The sequence below is a fragment of the Phoenix dactylifera genome, chromosome 12 (genome assembly GCF_051530095.1).
Source record: "Phoenix dactylifera cultivar Ajwa chromosome 12, Ajwa_hap1_PhDact_Kaust_v1.1, whole genome shotgun sequence".
Lineage (NCBI taxonomy): Eukaryota > Viridiplantae > Streptophyta > Magnoliopsida > Arecales > Arecaceae > Phoenix > Phoenix dactylifera.
The window spans coordinates 30,415,197-30,435,506 of record NC_143201.1 but is presented as its reverse complement, the minus strand read 5'-3'; the positions used below and the strand labels follow the sequence as shown (position 1 = coordinate 30,435,506).

The following is a 20,310-nucleotide window of genomic DNA, read 5'->3' as shown; positions in this document are numbered from 1 at the left end:
CTACCTCCTGCAAGTTTGTTACATGAACAATAATTGATGCACCAATTTTTAGACGCTGCAATCTCCGTTCGGCAAGTGAAGTCTAAAAGCCGAGCATACCTTACATATCTCGCCTATTCACAAGATATTGTTTCTTATTATCTTATTTCGAGATATTTATTGAGAATGAAGTTCTAACATGACCAAGAAAGACAAAGGCCGCTTATGACACAAAATATTATCAATAAATGTTAAAATAAATAACAAGGGTACATTGACGTTTTTACACCGTTTTTGACGAAACCATTATATGCTACACAACAAAGACGATTTTGAATTCACATGACACCAGCTTCACCAATGCAGTAATGGTGCCATATGGCACCATCCGTGCGGAACAAACATAACATTGCTGAAACATCCATCCTTGCTACTGATCCAACGCCAGTCCTCCAGTATTTACATGAGGGACTGGAGAGAGCTGAGCTTTTTCATAAACGTATCTCCTAAAGAAAGAATCAGCAATTGATACCACACTGCCCTACTGTTGCAGCCTTCTGGGTGGGAGAGGTAAAAGGATCGATACGCACCCACAGCAATGAGAAGATGGAAGCAAGGAGAATGGACCAGACAATAACAATAGTTGGTGTCCTGTTTGTCCGACCCAAAAGACCCTTGAGGAAAGGATAGAGGTGAACTATCACCCATATGGAGAAGAAGAGTTTCCCAAACAGCGGACCCCATGATTGGTAACCACTGTTGATGGCATAAGAAACACCTGCAACCATCCCCACCAAGTTCATGACCAGAACAGTGGTCGGAGGAATGAGGAGACTTGTCCACTTGAACACATACAGCTCAGCAAAATCCCCATCGTCATCTGATGCCTTTGATGTGACAGTGAAGTTGGTGTCAATCCCAGCCAAAACCTTGAGCAGGCCTTGGAAGACAGCAAAGAGATGAGCTGAGGTACCACCGATCACCCAAAACTGCTCATTCCTCCACCAATCTTCAATTCCGACGCCACTCCACCTGAGCTCCAAAATTCCAGTTGCAAAGATTGAGATGAAGAGCAGAATGAACCACATGCCCGCATAGTTGCTTATCTGCATAATTCATTTAAGGATTGAAAGTTTAGAGGCCTAAATGACAAACACCCACCATACCAACTGTTGGGATCACATTAACTAGTTACGTAAGATATAAATATATAAAAGGAATGCAGATTGCTATGTAAAGAGAGAACTGCACACCCAGAGGAATACAAATCTAAACCTTTGGATGCAATCTATATGCCTGAAATGCCTATGTACAAAAATCACATGCTTTTGGAGATCTCTTGCCCAAATATCAAGTCACTCCTAGAACAACATCCAACAGTTTTAATATGCATTTATCAACCCCCAAAACTGAATTTTACGCTATGTTGTATTATTACTGCACCCATGCATGTGTGCAAGCAAGGTATCTAGAAAAGAAGTCCTTCAGCCCAAGACATTCAACTTAACCTTGCATTTTGCAGATGATTATATATGTGAAGAAGATTTTGATTTTATTGCCCATGGCAACCAGCAATCAATTTACATTCTTTTAATAACTGAAAACCAACAGCAATAACTCCTGTATGAAAATGTAGTCAACCTAGTAATATGATGAATATCAAATTCAGCATTGAAGAATAGCAAATGACATCAAGAAAAAAGTCCAGAATGGGCACTTCCATCTCTACATTACATTGATAGATCTAAGAGTCCTCAGCTACTTTTTATGCCATATATGATGACTTGTAGATGCAAACCGTCAAACTAACTGGAACAAAGAGAAACATAAGAAGGTGGACTCGTTGAGCTGATACAGATCTTAAATATTAATAAGTTTTCAATTTAAACATTAACAATGCGAGGCATGGCACCAAAGAGCCAGAAAATAAATCCATAAATCATCTGCAGAATTAAATTTACACATTAAATTTTGCCAAACTTCCTTCTAATAATAAGTATTTTATGAAGAAAATAAATAAGAAACAGCAGACAGGTCAAAGAGCACGTAACTGGGGGTGAAAACCCTTGAGCAAGAGTATTTACCAAGGTAATGGCTCCCCAATTGATGTGCAGGCATCCATACTGACTGAAATACCTTGAATCTCATGAAGGACAAAGGCAAAATCTGAATCTCAAGTACTAATAGATTTAACTACTGATTAGACTCCTCATCAAGAAGATTCTTTTCAGAAGAAATATCCCATAATATACATGCTCGACATGTTTAAAATATTTTGCAATTGAGGATATTTCCCACTTTGTCCATCATGGTATAAGCACATCCAATCAAGGAGCACCGTACAGAATTCCTAAATTATAAGAAAATTGGAACGCAGTTCGCAAAAATGAATATAGATATGGAAATAGATCAATATGTGCCCATATCAACCAAATGTTGTAATGCATTGGATTATATACATGGTTAGAAGTCATTAAGCCCTATAATGCCATAGACATAAAGAGAACATCCAAAATGCATAGAATATGCAGGCATGGGCATAAATTATGAAAGGTAAAAGTTGCTGCTAAACAAATTGCTGCTGACCTCTGGAATGATGAATTTTCCTGTGAGAAGGCAGATAGCTGGAAGCACACAGTAGGCAATCAGTGGAATGGATGTGATGGGATAAACTATGGTGTTGATGTATGCTACCCTCTCCAGAAGCTTCAACCTCCCACTATAACCATACCAAATCGGGCAATGTCTACTGAGGAGGATCTCAATTGATCCCAAGGCCCACCGAAGCACTTGGTTCAGACGATCAGAAAGATTGATTGGGGCAGAACCCTTAAATGCAGGGCGGGGTGGCATGCAATAAATTGAAATCCATCCCCGTGCGTGCATCTTAAATCCAGTAAGAATATCCTCGGTAACTGAACCATATATCCAACCAATCTGGGGAAAAAAAGATGTAAAAGCTCAGGCTATCATTTCTGGCAATGCAGTCATGCCACTGAAATAAGATTGGACGTTATTGGAGCTAACCTCTTTGCCCCATTCAGTCTTATCCTCATAACCACAGCTTATAACATGGATGGCTTCCTTCAGCAAAGAAGCTGGATTTGTAGATGGTGGTATGCCCCCCTGCTCCATGAAGGTGGATGCAATGAAAATTGGTGACTGACCAAACCGCTTTTCCAAGCTCTTCTGAGACATTAGCAGTGATCTCTCATCTTCATAAGCTGAAAATGCAAATATCCCATCGATGATGGTAAAAATTTGATAATGAAGTATCAATCATAGTATAAAGCAAAAGTAAACAATTGGTTTTCAAAACATTGATCACTAATTTGATGGTTCACACACTAAAACTAAACAATATGACATTACACATATTATTAAGAAGATGGCAGATAATATCACAAGGTCAAAAAGTATTGTTATTATAATAAGGTGAAAGGGTATATTAGGTTCTAGAAAGATATCAATTACTTAATTAAGAGATAAGTATCGGCATAAGAAAACCTAATGACCCTTTGGTTTTCTTTCATTTTTACTGTCCACGCTCCTTCATTGCTTCCTTTTATTTCCCAAAAGAGAAAAGAATGAAGCATTATGAATCTTCTCCTTGTTCTCTAGGACGAAGATCCCATTACCTTGCCATGCTGCAATCCTTACTTTTAGCATTTTACACCACCAACAACCCCCACCACCACCACCCCCCCCCCCCCCCCCCCCACCTCTCCCGGCGGAACAGTCTTTCACCCATCTCCAAAACACCCTCCCCCTGCCTTATCTTTTGCATGCTCCCTTCCACTAAAAAGTGTCATATGCAATGCAAGAACCTACACAGGAATTATTGCACGCCACCAAATATGCAATCCATATTTGTTAAAAGCAAATATCACCCCCCAATTGCAACACTTTGCTTTCCTCTACCCATAAAGGACAATGAGAATGAGACAAATAGCTTGACAATCAATCACTAGGGGAACTGTGCCTGCCAAATAAGGTCTCTCCAACCATGCATGCTTGATCATTAGTTCTCCAAACCCCCACTAACATGTGGTTTCCATCCTTATATTCCCTTTGAACAGGTTCGCTAACCTAAAATCCAAAATATAAGGCAACAACGTCTTGACCAATTTCCTAGAGGAGCACATGCATAATTTTCTCAGAATCTCAATGTATAGCATATACAATCTGATCTTATTTTTAACTCCTGCCCCCTCCTCCCCAATTGGCTCCGCTCATAGCTGGAGGACAATCAATAAAGAAAAGAAGAAATTGAGACATGCACAAGTGGGCTATCATGATGGTGTGTATTACAGAAAGAGAATTTCAAAGAACTGGAAGAAGAGTGTTCAGTTAGATTTGCAACATTGTCATTTTTTATTGTCCAGGTTCACATAAAAAATAACTTCACATAATTAACAGACTTTGCTTCAAGATTGAAGAAAGGATAGAGGAATCAAGAAGCTCCTAAATAATAACTAAAACATCAAGAACAGTATTAGGCTCAGCCACTTCGTCAATAATCTACATTACATGGCTAACGTTCAGCCATATCCTAGATCAATAAATATTATTTCATAATCCTTTCATGTGTGCAATTACCTCAAGGTAAAAAAGCAACCACAAGCAAATGCAAGAACATGATTCATGCACAATTAACTAGTAGAAATTTGGAGGATATTTGTTTTAGATCCTTTGAAACATTTAAATGAGAAACACTATAAGCACCACATCCTTACCTTCTACCCCCTCTTCCATGTCTTCCATATTGAAGATAGGAATGGTGGATTCAGTTCTCTTAGCTTGCCGTTTTTTATCAATGTAACTCTTGTTCCCAGTCTTTCCTTTCTTTCTTGAACCGCAGCAGCTTTTAAAGACAATGTTTGGTTCCAAATCAGCCTCAGTCAGGACAGGATCATACCCATACAAGGCCTGCCTGTTAAAACAGCAACCTGTTCCCACATAAACAGGGCCTTGAATGCCATCTAAACCTTTCAAGTTGATCTGCAAAGCAAAATTTTGGTAAGAAATTAATTCATTCTACTAGGCCCAATGCATGTATTATGTATGAAATTTCTTACATCAAAAAACACAATATTGCGATTGGCATATCGATCATGCAAGTCAATGCCATCAAATCTTTGAGGAAACTGCACATAGCATGTCTTCTTTCCCAGTGCAGGATCCATCATGAAACACATTCCTTCACGAAGAGCTTTGCTGTTATTGAAGTAATGATCGCAATCCACATTTAGAAGATAGGCACCATTGGTTAAGACAGCAGATACCCGAATCTGAACAACACCAGAGAATTACAGACCAAACCCATTATTAGCAGATAAAATAATCCCAGAAAATGTGATTGTACAAGCGAATATAGAACACAAGATACAAACCAAAGCATTCATTGCACCAGCCTTTTTGTGATGCTGGAATCCTGGTCTCTTCTCACGGGAAACATAAACTAGTCTAGGTAGCTCATTGCCATCTGTATCAAGCCCTCCACTGTGCCCTAAAAAGACCTGCATTTGTAACAAAAAAGGGGTAAGACAAACTAAATGTGAAATGGTGGCAATGGAGTGTCACAAAAATGATGATGCACCTGGATCATGCCAGGGTGATCTCTTGGATTATTTCCAGGCCATGGAGTGCCATCCTGCATTGTCCAACCTTCCTCTGGGGTTTTCTGTGCTTTCGCAACAAGAGCATTTATCCGCACTTTGAACTCCTCATATTCTCTCTGAGACGAACCATATATGGTTTAATACATTTTGTAAAATATATTCTTGGAGGATATTTATCCAACAAAAAAGTTTCCACATTTACCTTCATTGCTCGGCGTTCTTTCACAAAAGAAGGTTGTATTTTGTCCTTCAAGTAATCTATCTTTTGAGCAAAATAAAACTCAGGAGCCCTGGGTTCGATATTGTGCTTCTTGCAAAAGGGCACCCACTTTCTAGCAAATTCTGCAGTTTCTGAAAGGGCTTCAAATGTCAGCATTGCTGAGCCATCATCAGAAACGTAGCAAGAAACTTTGTCAACAGGGTAGTCCACAGCGAGGATAGACAATACAGTATTGGCTGTTATAAGAGGTGGTTCTTTCATGGGATCCACTGTACTGACAAATATATCAATAGGAGCTAACTGTGAAGGTTCTCCCTCCCTATCATATCTGCCAGGTAAATATATTGGAAAAATCAATATAATGAACTTCTATAAAATTTAAATTGCATAGCACACCGTATTCTGAGGATGTAAAAGGACCAGAATAATAATAATAAAAATGACCTCAGTGCAAGTCTGTCAAGGTATGTCTCACGATTGATTGGATACCATTTTGGGAATTGATCCAGAAGCCATGACAAAGCAAACCAAATCTCACATATGACAGACGTTAGCCACAATGGATAAGCATCTTGCACTGGATGAGTGATTCGATACTGGAAGAAGAAACACAAAATGATAAGCCGGAGAATGATCACCAAGCGATATAGGTTGAGTTGGTTAGAAGGAATAGGCACTATGCGGCTCAGAGGTTGACGAGCATCATCAGCCCTAAAAAAAATGATGAAAATGTCAGTCCTAATAAAAACTTGCTTATATCAGTTAGAAGCATCATATAACAAGCACCAGTTTTCATAGATACAGGATTCTGGCTAAATTGAAATGAAATGACAAAAACTTGGAAGGAAAGTTTAGACACCGAAACGGTAAGAATGAAACTTAGTGGCTTGACAAGTTTGACAGAACACCTTTCTATGGCATACAAGTTCAAACAATTGGGAGCACATAAGAATTAATAACGACCCACATTTTAGCAAGCTAAGCTTATATGGGTACTCGGTTCCCAATGTCAAAATTGTGTCTGCATCAGGTTCAACTTCAGAAGCTATGTCTTTGTTATGCTAATGAATTATCAAACATAAAACTTCCAGCATTTTCATTTAAAAAGGGAGAATTGAACAATACTAAAGAGTAAAAGGTGAAAAACATGAACATAAGAACATTAAAAAAATGTCAAGATTTTCTTTCTTTTCATAATTTTATTGAAAAACCTAAGAACATAATAAAAGTAAATGACTACACTAAAATTGCTTGTCCAGACACCAATTAACCAAAACCAGACCTTTACTATATCCGATCAAATTCGAGGTTCATAAGATTGCTTTTTTTCAAAAAAGAAAAAAAACCATGAATTCAGGCATTCAATGAAAACCTCTTGGCAAATGTAGGACAAAAACATGACAGCAAAACAAAAGGGCCAAAGCAGAGACAAATCGTCCATACATTTGTAGGTCTTCACCATTCGAACCAGTTCCTTCTATATCTCCTTTCCCATCAGTGTATTTATTGGTCATCTGCATCATATTTTTGTCCTGTTTAAGTTTCCAACCTTCGACTCTCTCCTTCCAGTCAACACTTCCAAGACCATATGAGTTCAAGTCCTTTGAAGGATCCACAATTCTTACTGGCACTGTACAACATCACCATAGCAAGATCAAGAAAGCTAAGAAGTCAAATTGATAGTACAGAATATGCATTAAAAAATGTTACCAATAGAAAAAATACCTGGCTGGTTCGGATCCACATAACCTGATGATGGACTTCGAATTGAGTGACGATCTGGTGTAGCATCAGGTATTTCACCAGAAACCTGCAAGGATGGGATTTATTGTTGAGGCTAGGAGAAGGTAGCCTAGTATTAAAATCAGATGCTTATCAGACTGACACACCAGGTATTCCATGATTTCATTTGTGACGAGCAGCAGGATTTTATTAAATAACAAACAAATAACACAAAATAAAAGACAACAACTTAACCAAATAAAGTGACATAAACAAATTTGGATAAAGCCACAAAGACAAGTGTATAAAATTCAAAGGGGAGAACAGGAAAAGTAAAAGGAATGGGAGAACATTCAGAAGGAAGAGGGAGAAAAATAGGAAGGTGTAATTTACTGTAGGAAATACTTTTTTCATTCAAAAATCAATCACCACAGCCATACAAATTTTAGATCTCTCCTTCACCTTATCTAAAAAGAAATAAATAACACTAAAAATCCTAATGGATCAAAAACCTTCTTAATCCAATCTACTATCAGAATAAGACCATTTTTACACAAAATCTACTAAAATAGTCTCCAAATCAACAGAATATTGACTTTCCAAAGTAAAATGATTACCTAATCCACTAAAATTCAAACTTAACATATCCTAAATGCTTATTTATATAAATTATAAAATAGAATAATAATGTACCCTAATTGATTACTGATTCAACCATGCGAATATTCCATCAATTGCTAAGAACTGCATAAGACCCAAGATATCAAAGATAGCTCCGAACTCAAGCACACGACATCACAATTCCAACAATGACCTTTGTTTTTTGGGCCTACCTGCTGGCCATTGGTCAGACGTGGAATACGTTGCTGAGGCTCATGTCTAGAAGATGAAGATAAATCAACATCTTCTCCATGCCCTTGCAACTGCCACTGATGCACTGCCTTGCCATTGCCTTGCGTGCCATTGAACTCATTGTCCAGATCATCAACATCATCCTCTTCATCATCTCCCTCAACTCGAGGACTACCTGCGACTCCATATAGGCTATAAATAGTAAGATTGATATTGAATGATAAACCTAAGAAGCAAATCCATCGAAGCAAGTCATGAAGCCTTATTTAATCTCCTCAAAGCCTCACAGAAACTCGAAACATTACTCTAAAACCAACCTAAGCACAGAGAAGACATCAATTACAAACAAGAAGCTGACCTTTATGTCTCTTGTACCTAGTCTTGCATTGAGGGCAAGACTGATTCCCATCCTTGCGCTCATATTCATAACAAGGGCGGCAAACTGGAAAAGCACACTCATTGCAAGCAACAAAAACATCACCAGTCACCGTAAGCCCTACAGTATCACCACAGATCTGACACACTTGGCCATTCAGGTTTTTAAGGGGCTTAGGCTGCATTAACAAAAGAAATAAAATTAGCCAACAAATTGAATGAAGCAATAAGCATTTTCATAAAACCGTCACATCAGACAATACAAGAAGCATATATCCTTCAACTAAAGATATATGAAAAACACCATCGAGATATCCACAAGTCCAAGAAGATAAGAAGATAAATCAGAAAATTAACATACACATACAAAAACATGTATATACACATATATGTATGTACGCATATGTATGTATGTATTTGTACATATACATGTACATGACACACATATCATATTTCTTATGTATATGTGTAATACACAATATAAACTTTAGTCCTATGAACCATCTCGATTTTTAGTTTCAAACAGAATGTACTTTGAAACAGAAAGTTAATGGTGCACCACTTTCCAATACTTTCCAATAGTTACAAAAGAATGCCTGAGGCAGCAGCAAACCTCACGTAATAGTAAATATCTAAAAAATAAAACCCACGATGGCATGTCAGTCTAAATGCTACAATCAGGTTATCGCATATGAAGTAGGCAGAAAATTATTAAAATTTACACAGATTTAACTGAACATATCTAGATACTGTAATCCAAAATGAAAGAATTCCGAATTCAGATAAGAAAGAATCCAACAGATCTAATCCAAAACTGCAAACGATTACCAAAATAAACCCACCGTTCTCGTTCTTAACAGTTTTTATACTAAAGAAGAAGCCGAGGGAGGGGAAGAAAGTTATCGCATTCTCTACAAGCATCAACGAAATTCATGTCATTTCATACATTGCAACGGTAGCAGCAACAGGGGAGAACGCTTCAAGAAAATACAATGCAATCTGTCAATTTCTTGAAATAATCGTGGAATTTTCGTGTCTGCATTCAGTCCTACCACGAAGAAATACATGAAGACACAAGAGCCAGTTATGCAAATTCAAGCAGAGATACAAAAATCTCTTTCTTCTGGTAGAAAAGAAACAAAGATCTCTATTCTAAAGGCAAGATGTCATGGACGTACAAATCCAGCATGAACAAGGCGAGAACTTTCACATGCATCCATGCTGGACAGATGATTTTAAACTAAGAAATCCGACTAAAATCCACCGATTCCTTTAAAAAAGACAGAAGAGGTGAAGCATGATATTAGCAACATACGGTTAAAACCATGAATTCCTCCAAGCACAAGAAAATTATCGACTTCAATTGAATTGCAGATTCACAAACCACTGCTCCAAAAATCTATCAAGAAATTCAGCTGATGCCTGTAAAAACCCAGTTGTTCCAACTAATGCCAGCGAAAACGAACAAGGAGTCCAAATTCAGTCACATCAAAGTGTGTTTCTCCCAATCTAACCGATCTAATCAGAACCCGTTATCAAAACCCCCAAAGATGACCAAGAATTCCAAGTCAAACGTCAGTAACATTAAGTCCACCAGCCGATCCAGCCACCAGAATGACAAAAAGATGTTCAAGAAAACGAGACTATAAAAACGATAATAGGGACAAAAGAACCCGAATGAGGTTGAAAGAAACAAGTACCCCGGCTTCTCCTTCGTGACGGATCATCACGAACTCGTTCCTCTTGTGGGAGCCCGCCACCATTCCCGCATTGGCTTCCATCGTTCCCTCGGATCACGAAAAAAGCTCCTTTTCCTTCGGTTCTTTCACTAGATCTTTAGAAGAACATCACAAATCAGAGATCAAGAACGAGAAACTGATGGCGAGAGAGAGAGAGAGAGCGATTTCTTCGACCACCAAAGGGCTGCCACCTCTGCCCATCCCATCCTGCTGTCCTCCTTCCGATCTCTTTCTCTTCTCTTCCCTCCCTCGCCTCTATATCCTTTTTCTCTTTCTCGCTTTGTTTTATTAGTGATCAGTGGTAATAATACATTACTAATTAATGGCATTTAAGTACGGGAGCACCCCTGACCTTAATCAGTATTAGACAATCGGAACCGTCGGATGGATCCCTAGCCGTGTGATCGGATCCTTCGAGGCTGTTGACAGGCTGGCTGCAGTGGGCGACCGGGAAGCGCCGGTTAATGGTGACGACAGCGTCTGCCGGGACAGACGTTACTTACTACTGGATCTGTCGGTGGACGTACGGCAGCTTTCGAGCAAATGCCCGTATTTTTGATTGTAATTACTTGATTATCCTGGTGCCGACAAAGGAGCGGGGACTCCAGCCTTCGGAGGGCGAGGAGTGGGAAGCTGAGGTGCCGCCTCCTTGGCATCCACTTGTCCCGATGCCTTTTGCTAATTTAAATTCCATATTTATGTAATATTTTTTTTTTTAGTTCCGCTGCTCAAACTGCTCGTGAGCACGGTCAGCTACATCACTAACAAAAATACTAGTAACAGTAAAAGGAACTAAAGATTGCTGGATCCGTAGAAACTCCCCTGAATGCTAAACAGCGAAGGAGGCGACTCAATCAGCAACTTTGTTCGCCTTCCGAGGGACGTGCCTGACCTGAATAGTCCGACATCCCCGTAACATCCATTGCATGTCGCACAAAAACGGATGCTCCACCACCTCCCGTCTTTCCACCTGAAGGTGATCAATCAAGACATTAGAGTCCTTCTCCAGAATGATCTCATCCACCTCCAACACATATCTCACATGGGATAGTCTCGTCCATGCAGCCCTGAGCTCCGCCCTGAATGTTGAGGCCTCAAAGGAACGGCATCCCCCCGTAGCAATCAGCCTAGCGCTGTGGTCTCTGATATAAAAGCCATTCATGCCCAATCTCTACTGGCGGCATACTCCCATCGAAATTCACCTTATTACCAGGAAGTGGGGGCTCCCAAGAGATAGGAATAAAAATCTGGGCGCTATGGTAGGGAAAGAAGAGTTCTAGATGTCCCTAACCATCACTGATGAATTCAACTCAAATGACTCAATGACCTCCATTGCCTGATAGAAAGTTCACCCAACAACAAACCTCAGGGGGGCCCTCCTACCCTCAAAGGCTCTGGTGTTCCCGTCCAGCCAAATATGATAAGCCAAGTAAACCGCATCAATGCCCCCACCCAACAATGCTCGGTGATCGCACGGTGGCTCTCATCTCTTGAAGAAAGTCCTTTACCGCAAAATCAGATTCCGGAAGGAGAAACGGTGCCCTCCTCCAGACCTGGGCTGTCTGAAGATACTCAAAAAAATATGACTGACAGTCTCCACCGAATCAAGGTAGTCCACATAGAACGGAGAGATTCTGATCTCTCTCCTAGCCAACTAGTTTGCAGCGGGGAATCAATCAGATTAGCTTACCGTGCCTGGTGCAACGATGACCGGGGTATCTTGACTCGCTTAAATGAATCCAATACCGCTCCATGCCTCCATTGCCCATGCGACAGTCATGATCCACTTGCGAAGGAACTCAGCTAAAAAAAAGTCTTCTTTTTTTTTGGCGTTTTACTATTAGCAAGTTCTTCTTTAAAAAAAAAAAAAAATCAAATTTGTATTTGAACTGTTGTCCAGCCTTCACCAGCAGCGACCATGAACCCGTCGTTATGTTGCAATGGAATTTATCAGACCACGCAGGGGCAAATTGGTAGCAACATCTCCAAGCATAAATAATACACCGAAATCTTAAAAAAAAATCGATTGATTGGAGCTGGCCTGAGCGTGCAGCCGTTGAGATTCTCGCGCAGGGCTGCGCGGGAGAGCGAGAGAGGAATTCTTTTTCTGTTCCTCTCTTCTTCACATGGGACAACCATAGGTGATAACTCCAAGTCAAAAGATCGTAAGGCCTGACGCGGACCGGAGGAAACGCCTAATTTTGAGTTGGGACTTGGGAGCACATTGGCTCTCTCTCTCTCTTCCCCCCCTTCCCAAGCTGGGCTCAGATGCCGTGGTAATAAGCAAATGGAATGGCGAATCCCGTCCTTAAAGGCCTAGTTTTGGCATGCCATGTTGTATCTCATGCACTAAATGTATATATCTCAGGTTTCGGGCTTTTTGAATCGGCACCTTTTTTTCCATGCACCCTCAGTGTGCACATATTTATCTTTAGGCTCAGGGCTCAACAGCCCATAACCTTAATTATTCAAGTGATTGACCATGCTTATCTGGGGAAAATGCAAGATGGCATCAAATTAATCATGTCAATTACAACACCGAAACACACTGGACTGACACGTCATGTATAAATTTAATTGATTAATTAACTTTTTTTGTCTGGCTTGTATGGAGCCTTGCGCAACCAATTACATGTACATTGAAGTTCTAGATAGAAATTACCGAGCTGTTCCCATTCTAAAACAATATCAACTTACTGTATGATGTGGTCCAAATTTTGGCATGCTCCCCCGGTTAGAAGGGAAGAAGAAGGGCTTCTTGAAAACGTAGCTAGTTGGCACCATGGCAGCCAGAAGATTATAGGAGATCAATACAGAGCATACCATGTAATTGTCTCAAATCAAAGTTATTAAGCGATGCAAGTTTTCTCATGGAAAGGGGAGCAGAACATTATAGGTAGAGTTGAAGGAATAAAACCACAAATAAAATGGAGTAACTCAGTTCATGCAGGAATTAAGGCAAATCTCATCCGAAAGTTACAACGTATAGAAATGCCCTTCCCATTTGAACAATGGCAGCCTATTACTCATATGCAGTGAATTATCATAGCAAATTTCAATATGAAAAAAATCTTCCAGGCAATAATATACACTCGAACATGGTTCTCCATTCATTACAATCTAACCAATTACAATGCGGAATTATAAATGATAAGATGTCTGCCTCCGAATCTGCTACTGCCCTTCTCCATTGGCGTTGCTACCGGATCCTCTTCTATTCACAGTGGTATTCTTCAAAATCTGCAAGAAAACGATGTATATAGAGACATCGTTCAAGAAGGAAAGAGCACATCCATGCAAAAACTATATTTGATAGCGATAAAGACTGAAAGCATCAAGTAACATTGTGAGGAATGTGTGTCCAGGAATTAATAGTGGTGGGATACCACCAAAGATCTGATGCAATTTCGTATGTAATTACTTCCAGTGAAATGTCTTGTACCTGCTACACTCCGTCAAGTAGAATATAACACGGCACCTAGAACACAAGGAACATCCCTCTCGAAGCATTTATTTTAGTGAAAGATCTCGTATCCTTCACTCAAAAGAAAGGAAGCACCCTCCCCTTAAAATACTAATGATTCAGCTCTATGCACCTAGAACACCCCATTCAAAGCCTGAGCAAGGCAAGGATTGTACTGATCATTGAAGAGCTTTTGAGAAGCAAACGATACCAGTAATTTAATGTCACCGTGTGGCAAACGCAAGACGAAAAAAAAAAAATCACCGTACTGCAGTGGAGTCCGAGTGCATAAAAAGGACAGAACTTACAGCGGCAGTCCCAACAACCCAAAAAATACCCCTCCATCATGTAGCACGTGCACGCTTCTCTAGCGTGACTGGGATCGTGTCTCCATTCCTTTATCAAAAATCTAAATTCCCCATCCAGCCCGTGATGGATCTCCTAATATGCGCAGCGTCCAAAATGCCCCCAAAGTACCCCTGGACCTCGTATGAAAAAAAAAAAAAAAAAAGCACAGAGAGGGAGGGAGGGGCCGGAGAGCACATACATGTCTTAACATCTGGTTCTCGTTCTGCAAAGTGGAGAGCCTCTCTTCCAGTTCTGAATTCTTCTCCTCCAAATCCTTCACCTTTGCCTCCAAATCATTCAAATAAGCCTTCTTCCTCTCCCTCGCTTGTTGAGCTGAAACTCTATTCCTCAGCAACCTAGTACGTATTCAAAGAGAGAGAGAGAGAGAGAGAGAGAGAAAGAGGAGCACATCATCGTATCATACGATGGAAAACAAAGGGGTCATATATAATAATGTCATTGTTCTTGAAATACCCAAACGAAAAGCGGAGTATTATTGGGAGGTTGGCGAAGGTTTTAGCTAGCTCCCTGACCATATTCCCATACCTTTTGAGACGCTTGTGCTCTTTGTCCGCGGGGCTCCTCCCCCTTTTCCGCTGACCGGCCGAGGCGGAGGACTTGGCCCGGTCGGGTCCGGCCGAGGAAGCTGTTTCCCGGCCAGAGGTGGACGGGCCGGCCGGCTCCACCCCGAACTCCGGTACTTTCCTGATCTCCTCATCGCTCTCCAGTCCTAAACCAGAACCAGGCCAACTCTCCTAATTCATTCCCAGCACGAGAATATTCATAGATAAAAGAAACGAAAACAAAAGGAATACATATTTGGCTTTTAAAGAAAAAGGCCCGCCAAGGTCAAACCCAACCAAACGGGCCGGGACAAAATAATAATTTATTTAAAACTTAAACAACACGCAGGTGAGAATGATATCATTTCCATGGAAACAGAACATCGGAAATCGAGACTTTTCTTTCATTATGAGAGCTTCGTTTTTTTTTTAATGACTCCAAATTCAATCGGCCAAGCCACAGAGAATGATAAAAAAGTTAGTTTTCTATTCAAGAATCGATCTTGACCGAGGAAACGAGAGAAAAAGGCAGACTGTTCCAACCAAACCAAATCAAACAAGCGAACGGAAAATCTCACTAATTTTTTTTAAGAAAAAAAAAACAAGTGAAAAAGATCTCATTTTTATGGTAACAAGACACAGAGAAGCGAGAAGAACGGAGGGAAAACAATCCTTTTCTCAAAAAAATCCACTAAAAAGCCGTAACTTTTCATTTGCAGTGGAGAGGGGGCCCAGAAAAGAGAAATCTTCTCGCCTTCCTTGACTTCCATTTGCGGCGCCGAGCTCGACGATCTCTCGCTGCTCAGAGGGAGCGAGCTCGTTGCTTGCTCTTGCATTCTTGCTCTTACAACGAGCGAGAGATCGTAAAGCTTCGATTTGGCTGCTGTTTACTTGTTTTCCTCCTCCGTGGGTGGGAAAGCAGCGACAAGAAGAACAGGGGCTAATCCTAATAATTGCACTGTTCGTCAAAGAAGGGGTTTGGGCCTTTGGGGGGTTTAGAGAGGCACCTCTCGCCGTCGGATCGGGGCACATCAGACGGTAGCCAATGGGTGAGCGTGGACGACGGAGGAGCCATAAATGGGCGAGGGGATCCAAAGGAGCCTGGGGGGAGACCGTGAGCGATTTCCGACCGTTGGATCGTCCGAAGATCCAATGGCCCATTAGCCGTGTCCGGTCCGGACCCCTCTCGGTCAACGCGTCATTATCGGGAGATTTTGCAGAGTTACTAAAACACCCTTCATTTTCTTCTAAATCGAGGTTTCAAAATATTTTGGTAACTGGCCATGTAACGCTGTAACGGCTTCCAGGCCTCCTATTTTCATGTTATAATAACTAAAGCAGTTCTACTATAATAGAGGATAATATTGTCTGAATTTATTGACGAGTCCTAAAAATTTTTGGATAGAAAAAGAATGCCATTCAGAGGACCAATAAATTGTTGGGTCCGCAGAAAGGAGCCCGATTGATTGCTGTGTCCATCAAAACACCAATCCAAGAAGTTTTGATCAGCACGATGTTGAATGTTTTTTTTTGTTTCTATTAGGATAATTACCAAAGCATTATCAGAGAATGGTTGTTTAAGAAAAAATGAAAAAGTTCCAACTTGGTTATTTGGGTGATGAAAAATAAAAATAATATAAAAATTAATTTTCTAAAATTTGACTATATATGGAATATTCATTGCTCATGAATTACTAATAAGAAATGAACAATTTTTTTATAAACAAAAAAAGGACTTTAAATCAAGAATAATGGCAGGCTGCAAGTAATAGCACATCTATTATCTCATAGAATGTATGAATGCCTATTCTATATACCAATGCCACTTATATTATCCAACAACATGAATGGACAAGCATGTCTGTATCTCTCTGGAATGACTCGAGGGAAAGAAATGCAGGGAAGTGTATGTGTATCCACTAGTTCAATGAGACTGTATTCACAAGTCCCCACCTTAAATGTGCCATACATAACACGGAGAGCAAAGCTAACATTAATTATGCACTACGGTCATTGACAGTCCATGAAGGTCACTGAATAAGCCAATAGGATGCATTTCTATTCTCTTCCAGCCAGTGCTTGTCCTGGATGTCAGCAACTGAGATTACTGTGATCACTGACAAGCTAAGAATGGTAGCAGCAGAACAAATATTTTAACAGCTCATAGTTCAAAGCAGTGTTAGGAAGTGAGACTAGGATGCCACAGCATTTGTGTTACCATTTAACGTAGGCAAAAACATAAGGGCTCTAGATTTATACCAAGCCCTGCAGAGGCACTATTGCACCCATGCCCAAATGCATCATCCTCGCTCGCCAAACAAGATGTGAAACCTGAGAGAACATTCTTTTTCTTTAGGTGCTGTACGCATGAAAGAGCGTCTTCCGGTGAGAGATGTACGTGCAGATGTCTGTTCTTTTTTTCTTTTTTCTTTTTGATGAGAAATGAGGCAAAGTGCCACCCAATTTATTAAAGGAGAGATGATAAGAGAGTTATTTACAGGAGGCTGTGTAAGAATTTGCAGAAAGGATCAGCAGAGTTGAAGGCTACTCTGCTGAGAAAGAGGACAAACGGAACAATGCCTTTCAGAAGAGAAACAGAGGCGGCCGTTGCAGTCCAAAACTAGCACCTCGCACAACACCTTTGACACCGATGTTGTTGGCTCTGTCAGCGAAGCAGTGAAGAAAAAAAATTAGAGTTGCGAACTTCGTCTGCTGAAATCCTGGTCAAGCCTGCTCCGCGTAGGTGGACTAACCAAAATTTGCAAATTTCTCCGGAAGTTTTTGTTGTTGTGGGATATCAGACTGAATTGAAGTGCAGCTCGGATGTTCTTGAGGTCGGTGGAAACCAAAATGAACTGGCTGGCTGAAGGTGTGGAAAAAATGGTTTGTAGGAAATCTGCTTGCTGAAGAGTTTCCGATGGGAATCCTCCGATGTCTAAGTTAGGATGAAAAAGCAATAGTATGGATGGAGAAATTTCAGCAGACTTGAGTTTTATGCGAATGATATTTTTTTTTCATACCTAAGGTTTTCTAGGCTGCCCCTTTATATAGGGCAACATGTTTTATTATTACTTGACCTGATGTGATGTACGTCAATAACAAATAATAACCAGTAGTACGGCTACGGCGTGGACGGTGTACAACACTGACCACACGCCGAATGCAGAGCTACCACAACTACAGGTGACCGAAACTGTCAGTCTTTGTCGGCACATACTGGTAACTCTTCAGCTGATCGGCTTCTCAGCTAGGGCCAAAATTGTTTACCTTGATTTATACCGAGATTAAGGAGGTCGGTCCGGTTTGAGGTCGAGGAGCCCAATACTTCTCCCATCAGTTTTCACAGCCCTCCATCAACTTCGGTGAGCACAGGTGCAGCCAATAGCGGAAAGTATGAAGGGCTTTATGAAGAACAGAGAAGGACAGATCCAGACAATAAATTGCCATACGAGCCATTGTATCAAGTCCTCATGGTTAAAACTTACGTTTACTACGTCCCAAGTGGCCGTTTGGGCTGGGGAAGAGATTATTATCTTAATAAGAAATCTTTGATTCCTTTAGTAAAAATTAGCATATCGTACAATCACCTTTTAGAAGGAATCTCATATTCTGATTTGTCAGGATTTCATGATCTGAAGCCACCCCGATCGAGGGAAATTTTGGTTCTGTGGGAAAATTATCTTGGATCGATCTGTTCGGACATCCAATTAGACCCTAAACAAAAGAATGAATGAACAAAATTAACATAGCAATAATATTTTTATATTTGCTAGTTTAATCTTATGTAGCTAAACAAGCTAAAGAAGAGCGACTCCTGTCCGGCTAATTTATATTTCAAGAACAAATTTCTAGCTTAAATACGACTAGTTTGCCATCTGACCGAGCTAATGTTGAGCCAAACTCTTCAGGCTGGATGCAAGCCGCTCCTGAACGGCTTGCTTGTTCAACAGCCTTGGATCCAAAACAATCTTCCGGCCAGTTGCTTGCTTGCTTGCTTCTTCTCATGCACGCAGTTGTAATGGGTTTTGATACCTGATACCAGATATTCTATGCTAATATATCATGAGATCAAATTAAGATGGCATGTGCTGGATAGGGAATCTTATTCTGAGAATTATAGATTATGTCGGATCCTGTTGGAATTAATGCGACACTATGGGACCAGATTTGATCTATTAGAAAGGGGAAAGATCTTTGCGACAAAATCCAACCATGACAAAGGGGGTCAAATTTCTCATATGATAATCCATGCGAATGCATGTATGCAGTGATGATGACATTTTCAGGTGCTTCAGACAAGTCAGTCACAGCACCAGAATAAAGGTGATATCAGGACAGAGCACATGATAAAATCCTAAGGTCGGCTAAAATCGCATTCGATACTGTCAATGTCCGAAGGAAGTTATCCAGTTTGACATTCATGGAGATGGCACCCAGCCACTTTCAAAGCCAAACCTGGTCCGAGGGATACCATAGATGGAACTCCAGTAAACTGGTACAGGCATAGATCCAGAATGAAAGAATTGTGCCCATCTTGTAAACCTTTGCAGGAAGAAGAGCAGACACCATGGTTCTACAAGATACGTAAAAGTCGAAACATTAGTATAAGGAAAAGATGTTCGCATGGGGTGCTTGTAGATCCCATGGAAAAAGATAAAACATGTCCAAGAAATCCATACTTATATACAGATGAACTGCTGAAATCTCTACAACTTCTGTAGTGATCACAAAGATTCCAATCGCGTACCTTAGCAGGAAATTTTTAGTATCTAAAAATAGAAGACAGTGGCCACATAAAATCCTTAAACCACTGCTACCAAAAACCGTCATCAGTAGTGATTAAGGAATCCTCCCTTCTATACAATGCCAGAGCGATTCTCCCAAGATGTGATGTTTCGGAGAATTCTCCCGTCTTTCGGAGAATTCAGTATTAACCGACTTATTTCAAAGTCATCAATACAGAGCTCTGGGGCAGACCCTCCCATCAGATTCTTTTTACATCAATCTAACGGAAACCCACATCACCAGCGACCAAGAATGCATGAGTCCCCGAAATAATCATTTTCTCGCATGGGATTTCATCAAGAACAGAAATGGAATAAAAACAATCGAAATCTCTACAAGTTGTACAATCGAGATCAGGTGAAACGGAGAACCAACGAAGATAGGACGGGATCTTGAAGACTTACTTGCGAGCAGAGCACATCCGCGAGGAACTGGAGAAGGCCACGAAGAGAAGGAAGAAGGGAAGACAAGATGCCATCCAAGTGCTGGAAACGGGAGCGAGCCGTTGGCTCTTGTTTCGCGTCTCGTTCTTGATACGTTTCTTTATTAATGAGCATCTTTTTTTACTTAGTAAAAAAAAAAAGGCTAATCCTTACCTTCTATTTCCATGATGCCAGTCAGAATCCAATCTTCATTCCTGACA

The 20,310-nt window shown here is 40.5% G+C and overlaps 2 protein-coding genes across 3 annotated transcripts; both read right to left on the bottom strand.

The window, feature by feature from the left end:
* Positions 1-205: 205 nt before the first annotated feature.
* On the bottom strand, positions 206-10,814 carry LOC103703779 (putative cellulose synthase A catalytic subunit 1 [UDP-forming]). Its single transcript, XM_008786759.6, has 14 exons — positions 10,470-10,814; positions 8,753-8,948; positions 8,376-8,569; positions 7,546-7,630; positions 7,264-7,450; positions 6,265-6,531; positions 5,803-6,148; positions 5,579-5,716; positions 5,373-5,498; positions 5,058-5,270; positions 4,716-4,980; positions 3,007-3,203; positions 2,566-2,916; positions 206-1,085 (listed from the first exon to the last, which is right to left on the bottom strand). Exons 1-14 carry the CDS (start codon positions 10,548-10,550, stop codon positions 498-500), a joined length of 3,234 nt encoding a protein of 1,077 aa, XP_008784981.3. The 5' UTR covers positions 10,551-10,814; the 3' UTR covers positions 206-497.
* A 2,747-nt stretch (positions 10,815-13,561) lies between these two features.
* Positions 13,562-15,840, bottom strand: LOC103703786 (transcription factor HY5-like). Of its 2 annotated transcripts, none has more exons than XM_089926737.1 (4): positions 15,589-15,840; positions 14,866-15,049; positions 14,519-14,675; positions 13,562-13,748 (listed from the first exon to the last, which is right to left on the bottom strand). In XM_089926737.1, the coding sequence occupies exons 1-4, from the start codon at positions 15,716-15,718 to the stop codon at positions 13,683-13,685; spliced, it is 537 nt and encodes a 178-aa protein (XP_089782863.1). In that variant the 5' UTR covers positions 15,719-15,840; the 3' UTR covers positions 13,562-13,682. The 2 variants fall into 2 exon arrangements, with proteins under 2 accessions (XP_089782863.1, XP_008785002.3); XM_008786780.6 differs by having other exon boundaries at positions 15,637-15,840.
* Positions 15,841-20,310: the final 4,470 nt, after the last annotated feature.

Coding starts and splice junctions, on each gene's coding strand:
- LOC103703779 (XM_008786759.6), bottom strand. CDS start 10,550: ATGGAAGCCAATGCGGGAATGGTGGCGGGCTCCCACAAGAGGAACGAG. Junction 8,949..10,469: donor GTCACGAAGGAGAAGCCGGG/GTACTTGTTTCT, acceptor TTGTTAATGCAG/CCTAAGCCCCTTAAAAACCT. Junction 5,717..5,802: donor AAGAACGCCGAGCAATGAAG/GTAAATGTGGAA, acceptor GGTTCGTCTCAG/AGAGAATATGAGGAGTTCAA.
- LOC103703786 (XM_089926737.1), bottom strand. CDS start 15,718: ATGCAAGAGCAAGCAACGAGCTCGCTCCCTCTGAGCAGCGAGAGATCG. Junction 15,050..15,588: donor CTCTCCACTGCAAATGAAAA/GTTACGGCTTTT, acceptor GTTCTGGTTTAG/GACTGGAGAGCGATGAGGAG. Junction 14,676..14,865: donor GAGCACAAGCGTCTCAAAAG/GTATGGGAATAT, acceptor AATACGTACTAG/GTTGCTGAGGAATAGAGTTT.